At 43.4% G+C, this 23,927-nt stretch overlaps 1 protein-coding gene across 1 annotated transcript in view; it reads right to left on the reverse strand.

The window, feature by feature from the left end:
• pitpnm2 (phosphatidylinositol transfer protein, membrane-associated 2) overlaps positions 1-23,927 on the reverse strand; it is a 60,697-nt gene that overhangs the window by 20,712 nt on the left and 16,058 nt on the right. Inside the window, exons 5-15 of the mRNA XM_080755750.1 lie at positions 14,580-14,794; positions 13,811-13,932; positions 11,308-11,544; positions 8,967-9,311; positions 7,806-7,901; positions 6,651-6,755; positions 5,816-5,880; positions 5,294-5,384; positions 4,140-4,293; positions 3,695-3,884; positions 31-150 (exon numbers count right to left, since the gene is read on the reverse strand). Of these exons, the coding sequence (XP_080611876.1) occupies positions 31-150; positions 3,695-3,884; positions 4,140-4,293; positions 5,294-5,384; positions 5,816-5,880; positions 6,651-6,755; positions 7,806-7,901; positions 8,967-9,311; positions 11,308-11,544; positions 13,811-13,932; positions 14,580-14,794 (1,740 nt within the window). The remainder of the gene's footprint in view (positions 1-30; positions 151-3,694; positions 3,885-4,139; positions 4,294-5,293; positions 5,385-5,815; positions 5,881-6,650; positions 6,756-7,805; positions 7,902-8,966; positions 9,312-11,307; positions 11,545-13,810; positions 13,933-14,579; positions 14,795-23,927) is intronic.

A 23,927-nucleotide genomic window follows, 5' to 3' on the forward strand; every position in this document is an offset into this window, starting at 1 on the left:
GTGTGCGTAGGTGCCATTGTGAGTTTCTACCTGCACACTGATGGTACTTCCCCTCCGGCTGCTGTTCTGGCTCTCTGACACGGTCACAGAGCTGCTGCACAGAGCATCGAAGGCCAGGATGCCCCCGACACAGTCCCCAATAACACACACCTGCAGCAGACAAGGAAAGACCAGTGTTATCGAAGGCCAGGATATACAGTATATACTGTATCTGCACATCAGTGGTCTGTGATGTCGTCATGGTCAGCCCTCTCTCTCAACCTTTTGGAACAATCCTTTGACTTTCTTCAGCTTACCCTGATTCCAGCTGGCGAAACATAAACAGAGGGAGAGAAAAAAATCCCCTCTCCCCTTCCATGAAGTGCAAAAGTCTTATTACTTGCGCAAGCAGAGCGCACAAGTAATAGTTTTCATCCAGTGCTTCGATGCGTATGTCACCGTTTGATGTGTATGCGCCGTGCCAGTGTATGACATAATGACTACTTGTGCTTGATATGGCAGTGGTGTCAGATTATATACATGTATACATAGGGGCATTACCTTTAATCCTCCCGAACACTAAAACATATCGTCATTACGTCACCATCGAAAACCATTACACCCTGGCATTGGGTCCTTTAATCCACATCTTTATTACGTCATCATTGAGAGCTAGTTATACCCTGACGTCATATGCTGCTACGATACATACGCATCAAACGGGGCATACGCAAAGTAACCACAGTACAGTATACCGCTAATCAACTTACAAATTACATACATATACATAGAGGCATTTCCTTTAATCCACCTGACACTGATCGACATATACGTCACCATCGAAAGCCGTCACTCATCCGTATTAATTACAACATTACGTACAGTAATTGATTGTTGTTAATTACGTAACGAAAGAATGAATTTGAAATGCTTAAATAGAATTACCTTCATGTTCTTCAACAGATCTCAAAATAGTGTCAGACAGGTAAATACTTTTCAAGTAAGTCAGAGATGTATTCTAGAACACAGCGCGCTCTGCTTGCGCACTAGTAGGCTACTTGTGTGCAACAAGCAAGTAGGCACTCGACAGAGTGCAGTTCTAGTTTATAATATAATACACGTGGGTTTTTAGAGCTCCAATAACACACACCTGCAGCAGAGGGGGACAATTGACCGTCTATTGACAATATCCAATATCCAAGTACGTCATACTTGGGCAGTGAAAACCCCATGTGGTGTAAAGTGACCACTACTCTCAAGTACAGCACTTAAATGCCATTTTTAGGGGCACTAGCCCCTCCTATGCCAAGCTTTCCAGGTTTGTGCAAACACAAACATTGAAGATAAAAGTAAAGACAGAAAAGTCAGGACGCAAATTGTGATTGGCCAGAATGAGATTATACATGATGATGTATGATGATAAGAGCGACCCTCACTTCACACAGGTGTGTTTTTTTAGGGTACGTAAAAGTGAGGGGCACTGTTATCATCTTACAACATAATGTTTGTTTAAGCTAATGTTTGTTCTAGTCCTCAAAAACAAACACACAGGCTGGTGCAAGCTAATGTATTGGTTCTCAAAGTGGGGTCCGGGGACCCCCAATTTCCATGGGAAGTCCCCGGGAAATGTATTAACATAGCATGACAATCATTTTTGTCACATTAATCTATACAGTAGTATTATGTTGACTATTCAAAAATAGCAGATATACAAGTTCACAATGCGTCACAAAAAATAAAATGAAAAACTCTTGAAAGTGTTTGTAAAATCATTACAGAAATCTTCTCTTCCGGAGGACCCTGGCATGGTGGGCTGTCCGCGGCCAAAATATCTATCAATTTGGGGGTCCTTGGAATGAAAACGTTTGAAAACCACTACTGCGTTAATGGGCCTTATTCCACGCCGAGCGCGGACGCAGCACCGCAGGGCTCTATGCCATTATGTCCAATGGGTTGCTGCACAGCACCAAAAGGATGGATTTTGTTGCTCTGTCGAGCAAAGTGGCACAGGCACCACAGAGAGCGCTCAGCGTGAGTTGTGGTCAGGGGTCATCAATGTGTCCATACACATACACAGACAAATGTGTCCGTGGCAAGACTTGGCCGTACCTTGCCCGTGGCAAATTTGTATTTGTTTCGTTTTTTTGAAGGTTTGTGTGAACACAAACATTGACCGATCACCCCATAGCGATGATTTCATTGGCTGAGCACGGAATGGGATTTATGATGATGTATGTTGATAAGAGCGCCCCTCACTTCACATCTTATTTTGATCATAGAGAACCAGTTACTGAATGTCACGTCATGTACAGTATGACACCGAAGTATGGCCCATTGGGGGCCCAATCTTGCCCACGTGTCTTGTCTTACCCCTTTATCCCTAAACTTAGTAGCCATAGTAGTTACTATTTTGAAAAACATTTAGAAACTGTTCAACTAGCCAATCTACATCATCACGTTGTGAGCTTGTAGATCGGCTATTTGAAATATTTAAAAAAAAAAAAATTTAAATAGTAAAAAATAAAGGGGGAAAGGAGTTTAGGGATAAGGTGTAAGGCGGCGCGCAAGAATATGGCCTTAGGAGTCCAGTCCACTAGGATACTTTATTTTCAAGGAACCCCATAACTTATGGACCCGTAATGGGTCCATTTGGTTCCATTTGTACGCCACAAGCCAACATGGCGATGACCCCTGCCCTGGTTGTGGTCAGCCTTCGACATTGCTGAACTTTGATCATTGCACTCTATAACGAATAATAAACGCACGGCCAATAGATAAACATTGAATCCAGCCAGCCAGGCACGGAATGGGATGGAGCACCACTGGCCGGGCGGGGTGGCCATTTCATTATACTGCACCCAGTGCTTTTAATGCAGTACATTCATGGGGGAACGGTAATGGAAATAAGTCATCTCTGTCGGGTGTAAACGGTTCGTTTTCACTAGGATTCAAATTCAACAATAGCAAAAGGGAGCAGATATACAAGCTCAAAACGACCGTGTAGATCTGCTACTTATGATTTACGATGAGATTATATACGGTATGTGAATATTATAACATGAAATTAATGAACATATAAGTGAAATAAAATGTGTGTTCCAAAGCTTAATAATATAATTTCCCTGTCTTACACTCTTAGTTGCTGGGGGCTGATTTGGGAAATGGGAATCATGACATTTGCCATGTTATTTCTCCTATATCAGTATGCACTGATTGTGTTCACAATCAGGTCATTCATCACAACACCTGTGATAAAATAAATGCTTTTCTATGTAAAGACAAGTTTGATTGACTATGTCACAATGCCAAAATTGTGTGCAGCAATTGGCTGTAATAATTAAAAAAATCTGTCGGGGGAGAAGCAAACCACGAGTCCACGACTACTTAGAAGACCATTTGTAGGATTTGTAGTTCATTGCGCCTCTAGTGGCTCCAATGAAGATCCTATAATAATAATAATAATAATAAAAATGTTTGGATATACTCTTGGATCAACACACGCACATTGGCAAGAAACGACATTTAACTCGTTTCATTTTCTACATCAAAATGACAAACGTTTTGGCTAACCAGACACTGAGGAAGGCTGGATAGCCGAAACGTTTGTCATTTTGATGTAGGAAATAAAAAGAGTTAAAACACACACTTGCCACTGTATGTGACTTAATTTCCTTCCCCTCCACCACTGGGAAAGCCCTCCAAATTCCACACTGACCTGACCGGAGAACGAAGACCCCTCCCTGGACTTGGTGAAGTCGGCGTACACCTGATTGGCTCGCTGGATGACGGTGGCCACGGCGTCCTGGTACTGCGGCGCCGAGGTGGCCAATAGGGGCAGGGCGGCCAGGGGGATGTGGTCCTGGCTGTTGGACAGGCAGCCCTCGTCGTAGCTGTACGGACTCAGGCTGCAACGGGACGAACGGACGGACACCGGACAGTATTAAAAAAATATTGGGTATGAGAGGTTAAATCTCATCAAAAGGTGGTCCGTGGTTCAAATGCCGAATAAATAATGGACCTTAACAAAACCACTGCTGTAGTATGATCAGGTAGGCCGTTAGTTCACGAAAAACACAAAAAGTTAAAATATGGAGATAAGAGGTTTCTTGCCCGACAACAGCAACGGCGATAACGGCGATAACTGGAGAGTGTTTGCTCACTTGGACACCAGTGAAAATGCGTCGGCGCACACAGCGGGGCAGGGAACCAGACGGATAGCGATGCGACCCAACGCCGTGGGATAGTGGAGTCTCATCACCGTCTCGAACGCCCCACTGAGCGTGTTCACGTCGCCCTGCTTGCTGGTCTGTTCGCCTGCAACAGAACACAAAGCACAGTCGTGGGGATTCTACTTAAGTAAAAAGTATCAATACTGCAATGTAGAAATAAATAGTAAAATCCAGATGCACTGCAGAGAGGATTCAAACACCATGTTCACCATGACGTCTCCGTCATGGTGGAGGAGCTTTAGCCCCCTGCACCACCCAAAGCCCCCCCAACCATGGTGGGCAAGGAGCTTTAACCCCCTGCACCACCCAAAGCCCCCCCAACCATGGTGGGCAAGGAGCTTTAGCCCCCTGCACCACCCAAAGCCCCCCCAACCATGGTGGGCAAGGAGCTTTAGCCCCCTGCACCACCCAAAGCCCCCCCAACCATGGTGGGCAAGGAGCTTTAGCCCCCTGCACCACCCAAAGCCCCCCCAACCATGGTGGGCAAGGAGCTTTAACCCCCTGCACCACCCAAAGCCCCCCCAACCATGGTGGGCAAGGAGCTTTAGCCCCCTGCACCACCCAAAGCCCCCCCAACCATGGTGGGCAAGGAGCTTTAACCCCCTGCACCACCCAAAGCCCCCCCAACCATGGTGGGCAAGGAGCTTTACCCCCCTGCACCACCCAAAGCCCCCCAACGCATCTGTGTCACTTTAGCGTTTAACCACATTGACCATTATTTTACTGTAGCTGTTGAAAAATCGTGAAAATGTGTGCAAATATTTGAATATAGATATTTTTAAAGCGAACATTTGTAACACAAATCTTTGCTTCTGGAGGAGCCCCTGGAACAAAATTTGAGATGGGTGGTCGGCGACAAAATATATATATAATTGTGGGGGCACACTTTTTCCTTGACATGAAAACGTTTGAGAACAGCCTCACGTCATAATGGGTTAAACAGTGGTTCCTGCACAACGATCTTGTCTTAAATCTGTGTGTACACTTAACATAAAAGGTGTGTTTGCAGAAGAAGATTTTAATTGTAATTGTATGCATAATTTGAATTATGCACAAAATAAACAGTGATTTCTGTGGATGTGTACCAGAGCCTGTGTCCAGAATGTTGCCTCCATGAAGCACCAGAATGAGAACATGAATCTTAGAGGACTGAGGACACTGCTGGGACGAACCATCCTGCAGGTGAGAAGGGGGGGGGGGGGGGGGCAGAAAACAGGGAGGAAGTAGACAAGAGGGAGGGAAGGAAGGAAGGAAGGGGAGGAGACAGGAGAGTGCAGCGTGAATGTCTAGTGAGGGTGAGCGACGGAACAGTCAGACAGGGCAGACAAAAACCCAGCGTACCACAAACTGACAGTGACGGACGGGGGTGTGATCAGATTAGCTTTTGAGTGTGTGTGTGTGTGTGTGTGTGTGTGTGGGGGGGAGGACACACACACACACACACACACACACTCCCCTGTGTCATCCTGTGTCCATAGATTTTAGTTGACGAAATAAACACTGGTCCCAGCTCAGCTAAATGAAATTAGGTCCTTATTGATACAGGCAATGATAGATATCAGTTTGACATACTGTAGGCATGAGTAATAGTAGTAAGGAAATCCTACCTCAATGTGGGTGTCCTGACTACCTGTGCCTGTGTATTCCTCACCAGACTCTTGATACAGGGATTCTGTGGATACATTTATACACAAAAGAGAGAGCATTTAGACAGACGATGACATTATGTTCATACTGTATACAATCAGCAGTGGTTTTCAACCCCGTTCATATCAATTATATATTCGGTGCATGAGCCACGGACCACCATTTGATGAGATTTAGCCTCTCAGACACAAAATCTTTGTTGTTGTCAGATTTTGTCTACAATTCCATGCTGTATTGATGTGGTGCCATAGGAGAGAGAACAGGAAAATGCTGATCAAAATATCAATTATTCTACATTCTCAAATTGTGTAGACTTCTTAAGTAATGCAGATGTTTAACGATAATTTAACTCTTGAGAGCGTAAAATGGAACCAAATGGACCCGTAATAGTCAGGGGATATTAATACAATCTGGGAATAAATTTCTTACCAAGAATTGTCTTCACCAATGTGCTTGCAAAGGTGTCTACTAACATATCCCACATTGGTTTCTATTCCAGCCACCCTAGAGGATTTTTGACAGCTGCTGAAATTTGGGGTAGGCTACCAATAAGAAGCAATGTATGTAAGGCAAAATGTTCTAAATTTCATTATGCTTTAATGGTACCACATCAATACAGCATGGCATTGTGGTCAAAATCTTATCCAGCAATAATAAAATATTCAATATACTGTATGTTTTGAGTCTGAGAGGCAAAATCTCATCAATGGTCCATGGATCAAATACCAAAATAAGGAATGGACCTGGATGTGAAAAAGATCATTGATCTACAGTGTATACTGTATAACAACCTACCGTTTGCTTCATCTACTTCGATTGTCTCTATTTTGTCAATCAGATCGTTGGAATTCCATTTAGTGATCTCCTTGGGAAATATCTCCTCGTTATCAGAGAAGTCTTCTGCAGGATGAAAAAGGAAAGGAATCAAAGGCATGTCAAGTTTGACACACACACACACACACACACACACACACACACACACACACACACACACACACACACACACACACACACACACACACACACACACACACACACGCTTGATGTACAAGTACACCCCTGGACATGACGCTAGTATGTCACTTGGGACAAGCAGGGAGGCACTGGGTCCCATTTTTAGAGTCTTTGGTATGACCCGGCCAGGGATTGAACCCCGACCTCCCAGTCTCAGGGCGGACACTCCAACCACAAGGCCACTGAGCTGGTATTACTGTATATATATTATATTGTACAGAAACCTCTTTAAAAAGGGATATTTCACTTTCGAACTATGTTTGGGCTATTTTAATCTGGCTTTAGTAAAAAACCCAGATAGTTCTTAAGTTGCTCGATTCAGTATTTAGATATTTGATATTCATTTGATCAGATTTATAAGAAATGGGGCAGGCAGCTAAAATAAACTGAAAAACTGTCTGGGGTGTTCACAAAAGAGTAGATGTAGATGTAGTTCTTCTTAAGTGAAATATCCCTATAACTGCAGTGTCATGCAATGACAAGAACACTAAAATAAGACTACTGTACAGTTTGGACATTGACACAATTTAACATTAATACTACTAAGCAGCTTTCCAATTAAATAGTGCAAGTTCACTTTAATCTAATGAGAAGTAATTTGCAATTGTGTCTTAAAAGAATTGGGCTTTGGCTGTACATTGAACAAAGGGAGTTAAGTGTTTTGTGACCAATGACTGGGCCAAGCATTAGAGCAAACAATTATCATTTTAAAAAGCTTACTTTGCACACATTTTACAATAATATTGTAAAATGTATATATGTATATATTATATACAAAACAGAAACGGTCTTTGAGTGTACCAGTGTTCATTTTGACAGCAAACTCTGATTTCGTCCTAGTCATATGAATAACACACTTAGTCGATTAAATATCAAAATCTTTAAAAAAAACAACGTATTTTAGTCTTAGTCACCAAATTCAACACTGGAGCGTACCGTGCGCATCAAAGAACTCGTCATCGGTGCTTTCATCGGAGTCCCGAGCAATGCTCTGCATTCTCCACTCTGAAATGCTCTGGTGGGATGGGCTGCCTGTAGACATAGGGAATACATACTGGATTAAACTTCACAACATACAACAGACATTACATGGGTGCTTTAACCTAAGAGAGTGAATTATCTTCCATAATGCCGCTGCCGGCTCCAAAAGTTACTTTTCAGGAAACAAAGAACTGTGTGTTCCACAGGATTTAATATAGTTATTAATTAGTCACGAGCTCTGGTTTATACTTTTTCGTTGGTTCAATATTAATATTTATAAAACCCACTCACAGACTCACAGAAAATCTTTCAAACAAAGAAAAAATACATAATGCTACAAGCCTTTGCACGGACTGTATGACAAAGTAGGATATACAAGGTTTCTGCACCAGACATGTTAAGTTTAGTCATTTTATTTACATAACGTCTGTCAGGTGAAACCAATTCAAATTAGATTAAATTCAAATTCAAAATCAGCACAAGTAGCAGATCTACAAGCTCAAAATGCACCGCGTCGTCTGGCGCTGCAGTGTGATCAAGTAGGTCATTCATTTATACGATTTAAAAGTACGAATTTGGAGATGAGGTTCATGACAGCAACGATAAGGTACAGTAAGAAGTAGAGATGCATAATATGATCGGTAGCGTATCGAAATCAGCCATAAAAATGAATGTATTGTATGCTGTATTGTTATCGAATCGGTCTCAAAATAATCCAGATTATTTTCACAGATATTGATGGCGCAATAATAATGTGACCATCAATGGCTTTGTCTGCCTGTCTCTAAGGCAACACGCACAGTATCGACGTGCACCAACAGGACGCGGCGCTCTGCCGCCACATTTGTTTTTCACCGCACGGCAACGACTGTACGACAGCACGGCCGGTGTGGGATAGGTCCATTGAGAATAATGGTGGCGGCTGTTTTGATGCGCGAGCCTGTGTGTGTTGCCTTCTGTCTCTTTCAGAGTGTCAGCTGTTAGTGGGGAGAAATCAGCAATGAGTTAAATATAAATATAATAATGATAATGTAATATATCGGAATCGGTATCGGCCGATATGACCCTGCAACAACGGGGTCACAGAACGGGTAGTTTAAGTAACGTGACCAACACCTCTTTTAGAAGAGCGGTTGGAAGATCTAGAAGAGATGGACCACTGCTTGGTGAGCTCCCCACGCGCCTCGTCCCCCAGCGCGGCGTTGGTCTCGGGGATGACCCCCAGGCCCCCCTCGGGCCCCTGGTCCCCCCCGTGGTGCTCCTGGCCAGCGGAGCAGGAGGAGGACCCCCCGTTGGTCTCTGCTCCCTCCTCCTCGGCCAGGCTGTACTGGGCCATCTTCCTGGCCAGGGCCAGCTGGGTCTCCAGCTCCAGCAGGCGGATGTCGTCGATGGTCAGGCCGTACCACTCGTCCTGCCAGCACCAGGCCTGCCGATGGGCCCGCACCATCACCTTGCGTAAGCCTGGAGGGAGTAGAATACAGGAGGTCATCAATGTGTCCCTACGTGGACAAACGTGTCTGTGGCAAATTCTCTTTTACACACCAGTATAATGTTCTAGACCCTGATTTACTATCAGAATAAGATAAAACAGCGCACATCCTCCGATCTTGGTGCTGAGCCAAACTGTTAAACTAAAAGATATCATGAACAAAAGCAAGGGCTCGCAACTCACTTTGTAATGCTCCAGGTAAATGTATTCACAATCACAGCAGGCAGGACATACAATGTTACTGATTTACTATGACACATGGCATATTAGGAGTCCAACGAGTACTAGTGGATCTCAAATGTCATTCAGTGCCATCTACAGTATGTTTCTAGTAATATTATTGTCCACTCATTTTGTATGTCAAAAATAAAAAAATGATTTAGGACAAAAATGTCAACCACAAGCCAGCGTGGCGATGACCCCTGGATAGAAAACATCCGGCAAACGTTTTCATTCAATGGACTGACCCCTGTTACACACCTGCATTTAAGATCCAAGGCCGATTCTACAAATGCCTTCTAAATCAGTGGTTCTCGAATATTTGTGTTCCTCCGCATCATCAGCGCCCATACCCTAGGTGGGGTTGGCGAAAGGGCCTTCCTCTGTGCATGTTCGCATGTTCTCCCCGTGTCCCCTAGGGTAGGTCGGGGAAGCCCACTGCCAGGTGATAAGAAGCGGCCTGCTCACTCCTCATGCATTGAAGGAAGCATGAGCTCAGTCTGGGGCTGTCCCAGAGGGAGGAGAGCGCCCAGGATTACAGCTTTAGGCAATTGGCACCGGGTGAAAAATGGGTTACAAAAACCATGGGGATAAAGAATAAAATGACATGCCTAAAATGGAGATGACACAGGGTTAAAGTAGTTAATAATCGGGAGCTTCTGTAGGTCTATTGCACTAGAGAGTGCAATAGACGGTCTGAGAGCACTGACCATATATAAACAGCACCCCAGATTACTGTGATTAACCTGCCAGCCTGCTGAACACAGGCAGCAAATTATCCTGTCTGCTGCTTTGTTATCTCAGAGAGACAGTGTTCCTATCTTCTTTTTTCTCTGGTCCTAGACGCTTTCCAAATTGCACTTCTCTCTTGCATGTAATTGCTTAACCTCGTCCGTTATTATATTGTGCACGCTCTTTTCGGTCTCATTTTCCTCCCTGTACTTTCCCCTGTCGGCTTTTATTACTGGAAACAAAAATGGGAAAGAGCAATCGATCGAAAGATATACAGTGATTCTGGTCAGAAGAGTCAAAACTACAATCAGTAGAAATGTCCTAATCTGCCAGAGAAAGATAACGGAAACTGATTCAAACCTGAATGGATCTCCTGAATAAAACCCCCCCTTGGCCCATTGGAAATAATATTGGGCTCATCAGCTTAAGGCAGTACTGCTTGTTAACCAGTTCCTAGCCGACAAACAGGGTCAAAATGTCTCAATGTCTGCAATGGAAGAGTAGGGGAACCACCTGCACATGTAATAGTTAGTTATGTACTGTACATGCATATGTTAACCATTTTCTTACCTTAATCTGATATATCTGATAACGAGTGGTACAGCGAAAAATGGCATAGCAACAGCCAGAGTGCACCGCAGCTCCGACCGTGCACAGTGGGTCATACGCTAAATCGCTTACTTTGATCTCTCTACACATCCGTCTTTCATAATGACCAAATACACTGTACAGTGTTCTGTTCCAAATGGGCTTCTGTACACCCAAACCACACCAGTTTGCAACTCCTTGCACTAGTCGCAACTCCTTGCGACAAAACAAACCACACCAATGCAACTCCTTGCAAACCGGGATGATGGTTGCAAGAAGTTACAAGGAAGTTACAAGTAGTTGCATGTTGCAAGGAGTTGTGTTCATTGGTGCGGTTTGCGCTTCCGAACTATCAATCTGGAGCTCCTTGCCGACATGAAAACCTCAGAGAAGCGCCCATACAGTAGTATGTCTTGCAACAGTACCTACCCACATCGTGAATGAAGCGTTCGATCTTTGACTGCATCCCCCAGTATCTGAACTCCACCTTGCAGAGCTTGTAGGCACACATGACGGGGGTCTGCCCGCGGGGGTCCCGGTTGATCTCCTCTATCCAGTCGTCGCTCAACGGGCCTCGCTTGGTCTTCACCGACTGGTAGAGCTTGGGGTCTTCTTCCACCAGGTACTCGTGTGGAGGGATGTAGTCTCTCACTATGTCTATGGGGTCTGTAATGGAACGCATTAATGACAGTGTTGGATACAGTCTCTCATGTCTATGTCGGGGTCTGTACGTCGGAAGTTCCGGAACGAATAATGATAATGACAATGAAGTGAACGTGTTTCTATAGCATTTTTATAACAAAGTTACCTTACAGAACATGTTAAGTGCCTTATAGAGCACATTAAAAACATCAAACAAGCAAGCAATAAAAACAACCCATTATTAAGAAAAAGGCAAATATTCCAAAGATCCTGCAGGGAGAGCGGTCCAAAGCCCAGCTGGTCACCCGGATAGGACTACGGCAGCGGTTCCCAAACATTTTGGGCCGTGCACCCCCTCCCCGATACCTCCCGACCAAGCTGACACACCCCCCTAGACTGAAAGTTAAATATATGAACATATATATCCACATATATGCAGCATACTGTATATGTTCATATACCGGTATTTAAAATAATCACAGAGGGGCGCTCTTATCATCATACGTCATCATACATCATCTCATTCTGGCCAATCACAATTTGCGTCCTCTCTTTTGTCCTCAATGTTTGTGTTTACACACTTTTGTCTTCAATGTTTGTTTTTATACACTTTTGTCTTCAATGTTTGCGTTTTCACAGACCCTTTCACAGACCCTCAAAGCTGGACATAGGAGGGGCTAGCGCACCATAGCACCACCATTAGCCTTTTCATGTCACGCACCAGAGGGTGGTTTTTGAGGGAATGTTTTTTTTTCCCTTTTCTTCAAAGATCTTTCACCAACAATGAGTCCCCCCAAAATAAGGATGCCAGGTTTCATAAATATGGTTAAGGAGAGAGGGCAGCAGAACCATTCTACACAATATCCACATTAATGTATGCAAATCATATGAGTGAAGAGTATCAGCAATGCAGCCATAGCACACTGTAAACCTGCTGTGCAGGTGCAGTCATGTATATTGTATGCCACAGTGGAAAATAACTAATTGCATAATGTTCCATATATTTACTTCTACTTCACTACATCTCAGAGGCAAATATTGTACTTTTACTCCACTACAATAATTTGAAAACTTTAGTTACTAACTTATTAGTTCCTTTGTATATTTTGATTATTATTACAAAACATACATTAACAACTTCAGCCCTATATACTGTACATTTCGGCCATTTGAAAATAGCCGATCTACAAGCTTGTAGATCTGCTATTTTCGAAAGATTTTTAGACATTTTGAACATTGTGAAATGAGACATTCTGCATAATGAGTACTTTCTACTTTTGGTATTTTAAGTTTGATTAATTGATTGATTGATTGATTGATTGACTGACTGATTGATTTTGTAGAATGGGTACAGTTACTCATTTTGAATAGCGGAATTCTACATTGCAGTATTGATACTTTTACTTAAGGAAACAAATTGAGTACTTTTCCCCACCACTGCACACTGAGGACATAATGTCCTCTCAGGGATAGTAACACCAAACAATGTGACTTAAAGGGAACTTTTCCCGGTCACGTTGAGAAAAATGCTCACGACTAATAAAGCTTTTTACAGAGCCACGGTTCCGATCAGTGGTGGACAGTATGCAACTAAGCTAGGTAGATTTACTTAAGTACTGTATTTAAGTCAATCTTTGGAGCATTGTGTTTTTCTTTTTGCAAGCTGGTGACTTTCACTACGATGCATGTCAAACTTAAACGACTGGTTCGCCCAAATAATTACTTATTTTCTATCATTTACACACCCCACGAAGCCTTGGATTCATGGACATTAGTTCGTTTTTGTCACACACTTTGTAGACCACCGGTTACAATTAAGAAAACAGGTGTGGGTGAGGGTTAAGATGAGGCATGCATTTAGGGGGTTGATTTTAGGGTTAGGGGGTTAGGGTTTTTAATGTCAAATTCCTTTTGACGTCTCCATGTACGTGGATGGCAATACTAAATAAGTGTGTGTGTGTGTGTGTGTGTGTGTGTGTGTGTGTGTGTGTGTGTGTGTTATGTAATCACACCAAGGACTCTTCCCCCCTGCAGGGAATGTCTGTGTTCGCCTCATCTGCAACCCACATCATGCTGTGGCATCGCACGCACACACACATGCATGTACGTAGACATGCATGCATGCACACATAGAACAACAACATAATGCATAATGTCTTTTTTGTGTGCATGTGCGTGTGTGCGTGCATGTGTGTGCATGCGTGCGCATGTGCGTGAGTGTGTTTGTACGTGTGTCTGTGAGCGTGTGTGCGTTCGTGTGTGTGCGCGCATGTGCGTTTGTGACACTAACCTATTGTCCGTTGTCTCTTCTCTGCAGAAGACAGATTGAAGACGTCCACTTGACCCCCCGTATCTGGTTTATAATACGTCTCTATGTCTATGGAGAACTTCTCTACAAAGGGACACGTGTACCTGAGAGAGAGGGACAGACAGAGAGCTCGTTAGGCCATTAACATTTTTCCATTTTTCATTAGCTAAAGTGTAAAATAATGGTTAAAGTGGTTAAAAGCTAAGGTGACACAGATACGTTCCAGGTCTTAATGCGTTTAGGGACCTTTTTTATTTTAGGCTGAATCCACAAATGCCTTCTAAATCTAGAAAAGTTAGTTGACGAACATATATTTTGTCATAATTTTAGACCAGTGGTTCTCAACCAGTGGTCCGGGGACCACCAGTGGTCCTTGAGGGGGTTCCAGGTGGTCCCTAGCTAAATTATGGAGAGTTTCTTGGTGCTTACAGGGCCATTTGGTTTCATTTTACGCTCTCAAGAGTTAAATTACTGTTAAGCATTACTTAATTTACAAGAAGTCTACACATAATTAGAGAATGTAAAATAATTGTTATTTAGATTTTGCCTGTTACTGTATCTCTCCCATAGTGCCCACATCAATACAGCGTGGAATTGTGGACAAAATATTATCCAACAATAACAACATTATTTAGTCGAATGGTGGTCCGTCCGTGGCTCAAATACCGGAAAAGAATAATGGGCCTTGTATGAAAAAGGTTGAAAACCAACCAACCGATTTAGTATTGACGAAATCAACGGCCGCTCTCACCGGGTGCGGGTGTAGGGGTAGGCGTTCCAGGACTCCTCCTCCACACGCAGGGCGGCCTGGGGCAGGATGGCACAGAACCAGGAGGGGATGTGCTTGCCGATGTGGTACACCTTGTGGGTGTACTGGCCCGAGCCGCCGGGCCCGTCCTCGTACGGCTTGTTCTCCAGGATCTCCACGCCGCTGCCCTCGCCGCAGCTCTCCTCTCTGCTCTTCTTCTGCAGGGGTTAAATGAATAACAACGGTCGGTCAGTGGTGGAAAAAAGACTGAAGCGCTCAAATGTTTTGCTTAAAGTATCAATACTGCAATATAGAACTGCTCCGTTACAAGTACAAATCCGGAATTCAACATTTACTTGAGTAAAAGTAAAAAAGTATTGGTATCGAAATGTATACTTAACCCATTTTGGGCGGAACCCCTTTTGGCTATTGAAAAATAGCAGTTCTACAAGCTCATAGCGCGCCACCGAGTGGCGCGCTACGAGCTTGTAGGTCTGCCAGGTCTGCGAGCTTGTAGGTCTGCCAAGGGTATCGCCCCACGCTACAAAAACAACGCAATCACAGAAAACCTCAAGCATTGGCTGAACTGGGCAGAACGGGATCGACTCCAGTTAGAGCCACAGCTTTGTTGAAACTATAACCTACTGTAGCCTACCACAACGTCGATTAACATCATCTGAATGACAGATGCTATATGTATAAGAGTATATAATGCTAAAATTGACGTGAGATAAAAGCATTTATACATAGTATTTCAATCCACTATACTTTTCAATGATGCGAGTTGCCTAGCCTACTCTATCTCAGTCTTCACTAGAACTATAGGTCGGAATGAGAGAGTGCTATGGGGTACACATACAATAAATAGGCTTTTTTTTATCATCCTGAAATCATGAAAGTTGTGGCCAATACATTTTCTTATTCAAATACATTCTCATTGAATCGTTTTTTAATGTGATATCATGTTTATTTGTTGTTGTATATTGTTTTCCATACCTATGTTTGATTACTTTGTCTACTTACTATTTCTATATTATCTTTGGTGAGAACCACATTATAAGCCCTTCATGGGTTTCTTTTCTCACCTGCACATATTTCTCTTTTATTGATGTTACCTTTTTTGTACTGTTTTTTTATTGTGCGAATAAAACTAAGCTAAACTAAATGGCAATTTATCATCGACTATAACGTTAGCTCAAACTCCTACATTTTGTGAGAACTTTTAGATGCATGGGCTATCACATACAGTATAAGGCCTTTATTATATAGCCTATGATATCGATGGGGAATCTCTCTCTCTCTCTCTCTCCCTCTCGTTGTAGGGGAGACGTCATGACTGACAACAGCAATTGAAAGTAGAGTTCCCAAGGATTATGGCGAATTTTGAATTTTAAAAATCGAAAGAAATGAACGAGATATGCCTTAGCCAGTGGTCTTGACTAACAAAATGTATTTTTCTAGCTGTGAGGCGACGCGACGGGCACACCTACGTAGATTTTCATTCGTTTTTCAGATCATTGTCATTGCAGTGCAAACCATTAAATAATAGCCTGTTGTCTTCCCACTAAATGAACCAGGGCGGGTGGGTGGGCAGATGGCTTAGCCCCACAGAGCCAGTCTAAGCCCAGGCTGTCTGAGGAGGAGAGCAGCCTGCTGCTGCTCCTTACACTAAGCCAAGGATTACAACTCAGTTTATGAACACGACGGTCTCTACGGTATTTACTTGAAACGTAGCAATCAACTGTAGGACAAGGACATGACCATTGCAGGCTCACAGGTGCCAATGTCTGAAGCCTGATTAATACTTTGTTGTATGAGCGACATTATCCCCGACCAAAAACAGCAGAGCCAAAGCTCACGCACACACATTTAGTATTCAAATTAAAAGGTATAGGGAAGTGATATATTTTGGTTAAAACTAAACATTTTTGTTTGTGCAGTAGTCGAAAAAACAAACTATCGCACACCTACAGATTAGGGGTATGAACAGGTTCTTAGGCCAGTACATATAAATAATAGTGTAGTAGTGCTCAGGACGTCTGTGGACGACCTTTTTTTTTTTTTTTTTAAGAAATGTCAAAAAGTGGGTCTAAAATGTGTTAACAGTCATGTGGAATGGCCAAGGGTATAAGGACTTCTCCTACTCAAGATGCTCTCTATGCTCAACACTTTGGGGAGGAGGTACTGTAGCAGGACCGCAGGAAGAACTGCTAATGAAGGCTGGAGGAGGCAAATTGCTTGAAAATGAGACCGTAATCTAGCACACAATGTAATTTAGGAGAGGAGCTAAGGGGCTTAAATCATCTCCCCTCATCTCTGCATGCCTTCTCGGATCCACAGAGCTGGGTTGCTGCAGAATTAGATTGGCAATAAATCACCTCCAATTCAATGTACTGCACCATACACCTCTACGATGACTACACCACTTTTCGACCAATGTTCATATAATTGGTCCTCACCAATGTACATGATAAAATAGTACATGTTTTTTCCTAAATACTTGAGACCACAATCTCACACCCACAGTATTCGCACACCTCAATGTAACCATCAAAAACATAACCTTCAACTGATTCTGGTCTGCTTTCAACTCCTGTCAGGAAACGACAATACAACATACTGTAGTAAAATTTGTTAGTGTTCATTTCAACTGTCAAGTGTGTAGAAATGTAACCAAATGGACCCTTTCACAGGCCCATATAGGTAAAATCAGTATAACTAGCCGCTGTTGATGTCTTATAAGCGGCGTGCGCCCACCCACACACCCACCCACACACCATGAAAGCACTTCATGCTACTCATTTTCAACCCTGTCTTCATATAATTGGTCCTCACTAATGCTCATAAGATGATAGCATGTCCGTCTAGTGGCTACTCACTCAGTGTGTCTCAGAGGAGGGCTGTGGGCAGTTCACTGCCTACCAGTGACATCCAGAGGGAGGCGGGATCAATGTTTATGGACATCACCTAAAAGCTGAGTTTGAAAATGGGTGAAGTGCTCCTTTAACTTCAGGTCTGGCCATAGTATTGAAGGAGAATGCCCTGTTACACTGTAAGAATCCAGAATGTTAATGACTCAACCCATATACTGTAGGCCCAAACCCCAAAAGCACTGTGGAGTGGTCTTGGATATCTGATACATGAGCTGACTCTGCGAAGACATGCATGCTTATACTCCAGCGGTCTGCCTAACCTACTCCCTTTATTTTCACTACCGCAGAAAGAAGACAAGAGTGTAATGGATAGCGGACAAGGAATGATGCATAGTAGCTGACACACACACACACACACACACACACACACACACACACACACACACACACACACACACACACACACACACACACACACACACACACACACACACACACACACACACACACACACACACACACACACACACACACACACACACACACACACACACACACACACACACACACACACACACACACACACACACACACACACACACACACACACACACACACACACACACACACACACACACACACACACACACACACACACACACACTTTAGTTTTTATGGTGATTTTCATTTCCCCCCCCCCCCCCCCAATATTTTATTTAAAAAAACAAACAAAAAAAAGTAATTAAAAAAAGCACTACGATCTGGAAAAGTCATGAAAATGTGTGCAATTCTTTGAATATAATATATTCTTTCACAGTGAAAGTTTTTAACTCACACTTTGCTTCTGGGGCGGGGGCAAGAACATATATTCAGATGGGGGTCGACGGCCAATTTCACATCATCTTTGGGGTCCTTGACATGAAATAGTTTGAGAACTACCGATATAGAAACGTAGGATTTTCAGAAAACTGTCAGGAATTGGAAGGCCATTTTTTGAATATTGTCTCAGGTCTAAATGGGTTAAGCTTATCTCGTCTACTGTTGTTCCTCATGCTGTCAGTGTCACTTGCGGTACACGTTTGTTTGTTTGTTCCCACCACCACCCCAGTACCGCCAGTGGGCTCTGCTTTCCCTGAGGGTTCTGTGTAGTTCTGTAGAACAACAATCTCCCTGCTCTTAAAGCGTCGTCTTCTAAGATGTGCTGAGCGGGGAGAAATATAATAGCAGAGCCTGAGCGCCAAGATCAAATATCACATTCACAATAATGATGTTGACATTTAAAAAATGTCTTGCAGTCTATTTGTGGCTTGTCTGACGGGAATGAGAGAAAGAACACAGGCACGATGAAACATACACAAGTTAAGGATGAGAGAGATATACTGTAAATGGTCCAAGTACAACTAGAGGGTATCACCGTACACGTTGGGACAACATTGGGCCTTTGACTTTGCTGAGGGTCTCATTTCTGCCAGGCCAAACTGAACCCTGAATAATTAATGACTCGGCAAGGTGACCACGTAGAGCCGCAGGTCACACCGTGCTGTGTAGTTCGCTACCTTCCATCCTCAGGTCTATACTGTCCTGTTGTAGCAAAACACCAGCTGGCAGCACAGCGCAGCACAGCGCAGCACAGGACAGGACAGCACCTTAAGGGGTGCGTGAAGCCCAACACACACCGGGTGCGCAGCGACGCGGCACAGGCGTTGCCGCAAGGCAACGCCTGGAAAATAGAACAGCGGTCTATCGGAGCGTCAGGCGAGGCGTCAGCGCGCGTCGGACGCCGCCAGTGTGGGATAGGTTCAGTGAAAATAACGAAGGCGGTGTGTGATGGGCTTCAGTTAAACTAATAGGTTTAATCGATTACAAAAAATATATATTTTAATTCAATGTCTTTATTGGTTAGTCAGAAACCATATTTTATACTTTTCATGTGCTTTTTTCGTAAATCAATGCCCTACATTTCGTCGTGCTACAGTGTGACACGAAAGTAGGAAAAATAGCCAAGTTGTAGATCGGCTATTTTGGCCATTTTCAATTCTGAAAAGTAACAGTTTTGGATATTATGAGGTTTCCATCAGACAATAAAAGAGTTTTCCTTTTTTTATGTACAGTAGTGAAAATAGCTGATCTACAACCCCAAAATGTATCGCATTGTGATGTGATGTGGGATTGCAGATCAGCTATTTTTGCTCTTTGTTGTACTCAAATGGTTTAGGCCTATTGACTGCGGAAGAAAAAACAAACCATATACCACAGCCATTGCTCTTCCTTGACATTAATAGTCCTGGCAAATCTTTGATGTGTGCTTCAAATCATTGTGCTGTCGGGAAATTAATCCTCTCCCACACAACCGTAAGCCAGATTATACAACGGGTGGTTCCGGCCAAGCATTCTGATGAGATGTAATATAGGCTCTCCAGCCGTGCTCAAAACACGACGAAGGACACCTAGCCTAGCCTTCAAATTGAATAATATATCACTATAAAATATTAGTCTGCCGTTGATTAGAAATAGAGCCAACTGGTCACCCTTGATATGACTAATAGCATTGTCCATCAGTTGTGCTGCTGAATTGGTGACGTGGCTCCAAGGCTACCAGTTTAGAGATGCATGTGAAGTTCCATTCACTAGTTTGGGACGTCTAATCTCTCTTTTGGGTCTCGACCTCAAAAGTTTGGGCACCACGATCACTGGTCTATATGAACACAATAGGTGACTGGGCAGCAGGGAGAGTTGGGCGGAGAGAGAAGAGGGACGTACAATTCCATGTGCTTTTACGTTTGCCATCATTATTGACGGAATGGTTTTTAGATCGCATCGAGCATTATCATTCGGATTTAAGTTTTTGTAGGTGTTTACATGACAACGTGTAATAGGATTGAACTTCTATTCGGAATGAAAAGGGGATTTAACTGCTCATGTAAACATAGCCATTGAGAGCTTCTCTTAAATAAACCCCACAAGTATGAAAAAAAACAAAAAAAACATGCTATATATTGCCATGGCCAAGGCCATATCTGTTTTTCATTGTGCATTTCTTTGGTCAAAGTTGATCCCATGCCAAAGCGGCAGCACTCGCCCAGAAGTCTGCCGTCATCCAAGCGGATGCATGTACATGTACACGCCGATCTGCCCCAGCAGCACGACTTCCACGCTCACACGGAGAAGACTGCCGACAAGCGGCGCCGCCATCTGACCAGGGAACGCCAGCGGCGCCCCCGCCAGAGTCTCACGGCGCCTCCTGAACAGAGAGCAGCATCGGCGCCACCACCTCATGGAGGAGGACGCCGTCAAATCAAGAAAAATGGATTCTAAAAAAATCATCATACATATCATTTTTGGCGGAGGTTGGATGTTTTGAGCACCACTGATAAAGCAACATTCAATATTTTCAGAAAACCGTTTAGAAGACAATTTTTTAAATCGGGGCCTGACTGACTATATGCCGATTTAACCCTTCATGCAGCTGACGTCTGACCATTACAACCGTACAGTGTTATGAATCTCTGAGCCAGACTTTCTTCTGCGACATCTCTGCATGACATCTTTTGGTCCGGCGATGATAACTATTTCAACTTGTTTTGAGGTGGAATTGACGTGTCGAAAACACATTGTGAGTTTGTAGATTTGCTATTTTTGAACAAATTTTAAAGTGAATTTTAAATCTGGCAGTGAGTGTTATGAAAATGTAATCAATGAGAAGTATTAACTCATTCCCTGCTAAGGATGACTTTTGTTTCAGCAAGGCATGCTGTTTCCAAACGGCTCTAACTCTAGAACCCCCGTGAACACAGCACACATATATCCATGTCGGCGATTGACCGGGGGAGTAATGAATGAAAAGAGCCTGGTAAGGGGAGAACGGGGGGCAAAATATTCTTGGTAGTGAGCTTGTGACAATAAATAACTAGCCACGGGTGAGTCTTAACTGGCCACATATGTGTCTTAACCGGCCACAACATATATAATGACTATATAGTGTGCAAATACATATAAACAACAAAACTGGTAATAGAATATTGTTGTGACAAATAGAAATACAGCAGCATAACTCCTCTTTTATATATGTCTGTCCGTGTGTCTCTCTGTCCGTGTGTGTGTGTGTGTGTGTGTGTCTATCTATGATATACTGTACAGTACATAATAATACTATATTGCTATGCTACAGGTGATGTCACTGGTTGCGATGGCAACAGTCTACTGAGATGCATAGAGGTGTGTGTGCGCGCATGCGTGCGGTCATTTCCAGTTTAATTTGTTCATCATGTATCCTATGTGAGCTCTCTCTACTTATTTTAAAAACATTTATTTAACAAGTAAAAAACACATTGAGACTCAAGTCTCTTTTACAAGTGTGAATTGGCCAAGAGAAGAGGCAAAAAAAGAATGCAACACAGCTCTGCCAGTATCAATAAATACAAAACAATAACAGGGACAGACATACTGTATAACAAACAAACACATTATCCACAACCTAAGAAGCTCAGGAAAAACAGTAAAGTCTAAAAACGTGAACAATAAAGGCTAATATATATTATTTCCAGGGCCATCTCCATTCACTTCATGGGGCCAGTGGCGGCTCTTCTAAATAGACTTATATTGGCGAAGAGCATAGTAAAGTGTGACCTAGACTGGAAGTTGGTAGAATGCACTGGACTCAGGCAACAGCCCAGCTTTAATTTAGATCGTTTTTTAGAAATAGTACAAGATAAAGATTAGAGACTTTAGTTGTTACTGCATAATACTTTAAAACATTGCACACATGCCTAAAATTGCTGATATTTGCGCTGCCCGCTGTATAACTGGAAGGCAGCATAGGCTATACAATGATGCAATCGCAACTGTCAGCACTAGTGCTAGATTATTTAAATTTGATTATTTTCTATCCGTTACCCGACAATTAAAACCCATTTTTAATGCTTGCGCAAATTGGTTACATTGTATTAGGGCTACTGCCTAGTGCCTACCGTCATTGCGCCGCATTATCACGGCCCGGTTAAAAACGCGAATGATACACACCATGAACTGACCAGACAATATCCCCATTACAGCTCTCTTTATTAACTAATATAATTTGCCACAATCGCCAGCCTATACACGAAGGACTGGACAGAAAGAGAGTGCAGAGAGTACAGACAATATGCCATACTATTACTAGGCTGTTGCTCTGCGCTCTGATGCCCTCTCCACGCCGTGCGCCGTGGCGCATGAACAACAACAACAACAACTTCACGTGGACCCACGACAACCCACATATGAATTAGAAAGTTTATAAGAAATGGCACGGCGGCCATCCGATGCCCTCTCCACGCCGTGCACCATGGCGCATGAACAACAACCACTCCACGTGGACCCACGTATGAATTAGATAGTTTATAAGAAATGGCACGGCGGCCATACTTGCAGGGAGTGACAGTAACAGAATGAGAATCCTGTAGGCTGTGTAACCTGTTCATTTTGGGGGGCATCATCAACACCAGCCTGTTGATGATGAATGATACTATGAAACTTAACAATTCATTAACTAGTACTCACCTAATGACGCCGCCACGGAGGATATACCATGTTTAACGTAATTCCAAAGTGTTTAGCCTACATTGTTTAAGTCATAGACGCATTTTTATGAACTTTGGCTAAAAGCATGTTGTTGTTATTATTCCACTACCACCCGGCACTTCTAGTCGAGTAGACTGTCATGGCAGCTGGCTACAACCGAAACAACTTCCTCTTCCTCTTCAAAATAAAACCTACTTATAACAATACTTTTATTTCTTAAGTGAACTATAGGATGTAGTAGACGCAGGATAGTGGGCTTGGAAGGATAAATAAATCACACAGAAGGCAGGAGAAATAAACTCCGCAGACAGTCGGGGCTTTATTATTTTTAAATCTTGCCAACAAAATGGGGAGGCCCCTGGAGGCTCGAGGCCCGTTTCAATTGAAACGATTGAAACATATAGAAGACCGCCAATGAGGCTATTGACAACCCCCTGGTGTCAATCAGATAGGCAATAATACAGCAAGCGTGAGGTGACAATGGGTAGGCAGGAAGTAAGAGCCAAGGTATCATCAAGGGTCTCGCTTATCCGCCGCCTCGCTGGCACAACTTGGGGAGCCTCCGCCATGACACTACGGATCTCCACACAAGCCCTGGTGTTCTCTGCTGCACAGTACTGTGCTTCAGTCTGGAGTAGAAGCCCACACGTGAGGAAGGTTGACCCGGTCATCAATAATGCCCTTCGGATTTTAACTGGCTGCCTGAAGCCGACCCCTGAGTCCTACCTGCCAGTCCTAGCAGGAATTGCCCCCGCCGGCTTTCGACGAGAGGCCGCAACCCTCGCACTTGCAAGGAAAGCCCAAGAAAACGACTGGTATATCCTGCACGAAACAACAACCAAGGCAGCGCCCCCATACAGACTTAAGTCCCATCACCCCTATAACAGGAGAGCACAAGATATGCTCGGTTCCATCCCTGAGG

Source organism: Protomyctophum bolini (assembly GCF_963924005.1).
Source record: "Protomyctophum bolini genome assembly, chromosome: 22".
NCBI classification, from domain to species: Eukaryota; Metazoa; Chordata; class Actinopteri; order Myctophiformes; family Myctophidae; genus Protomyctophum; species Protomyctophum bolini.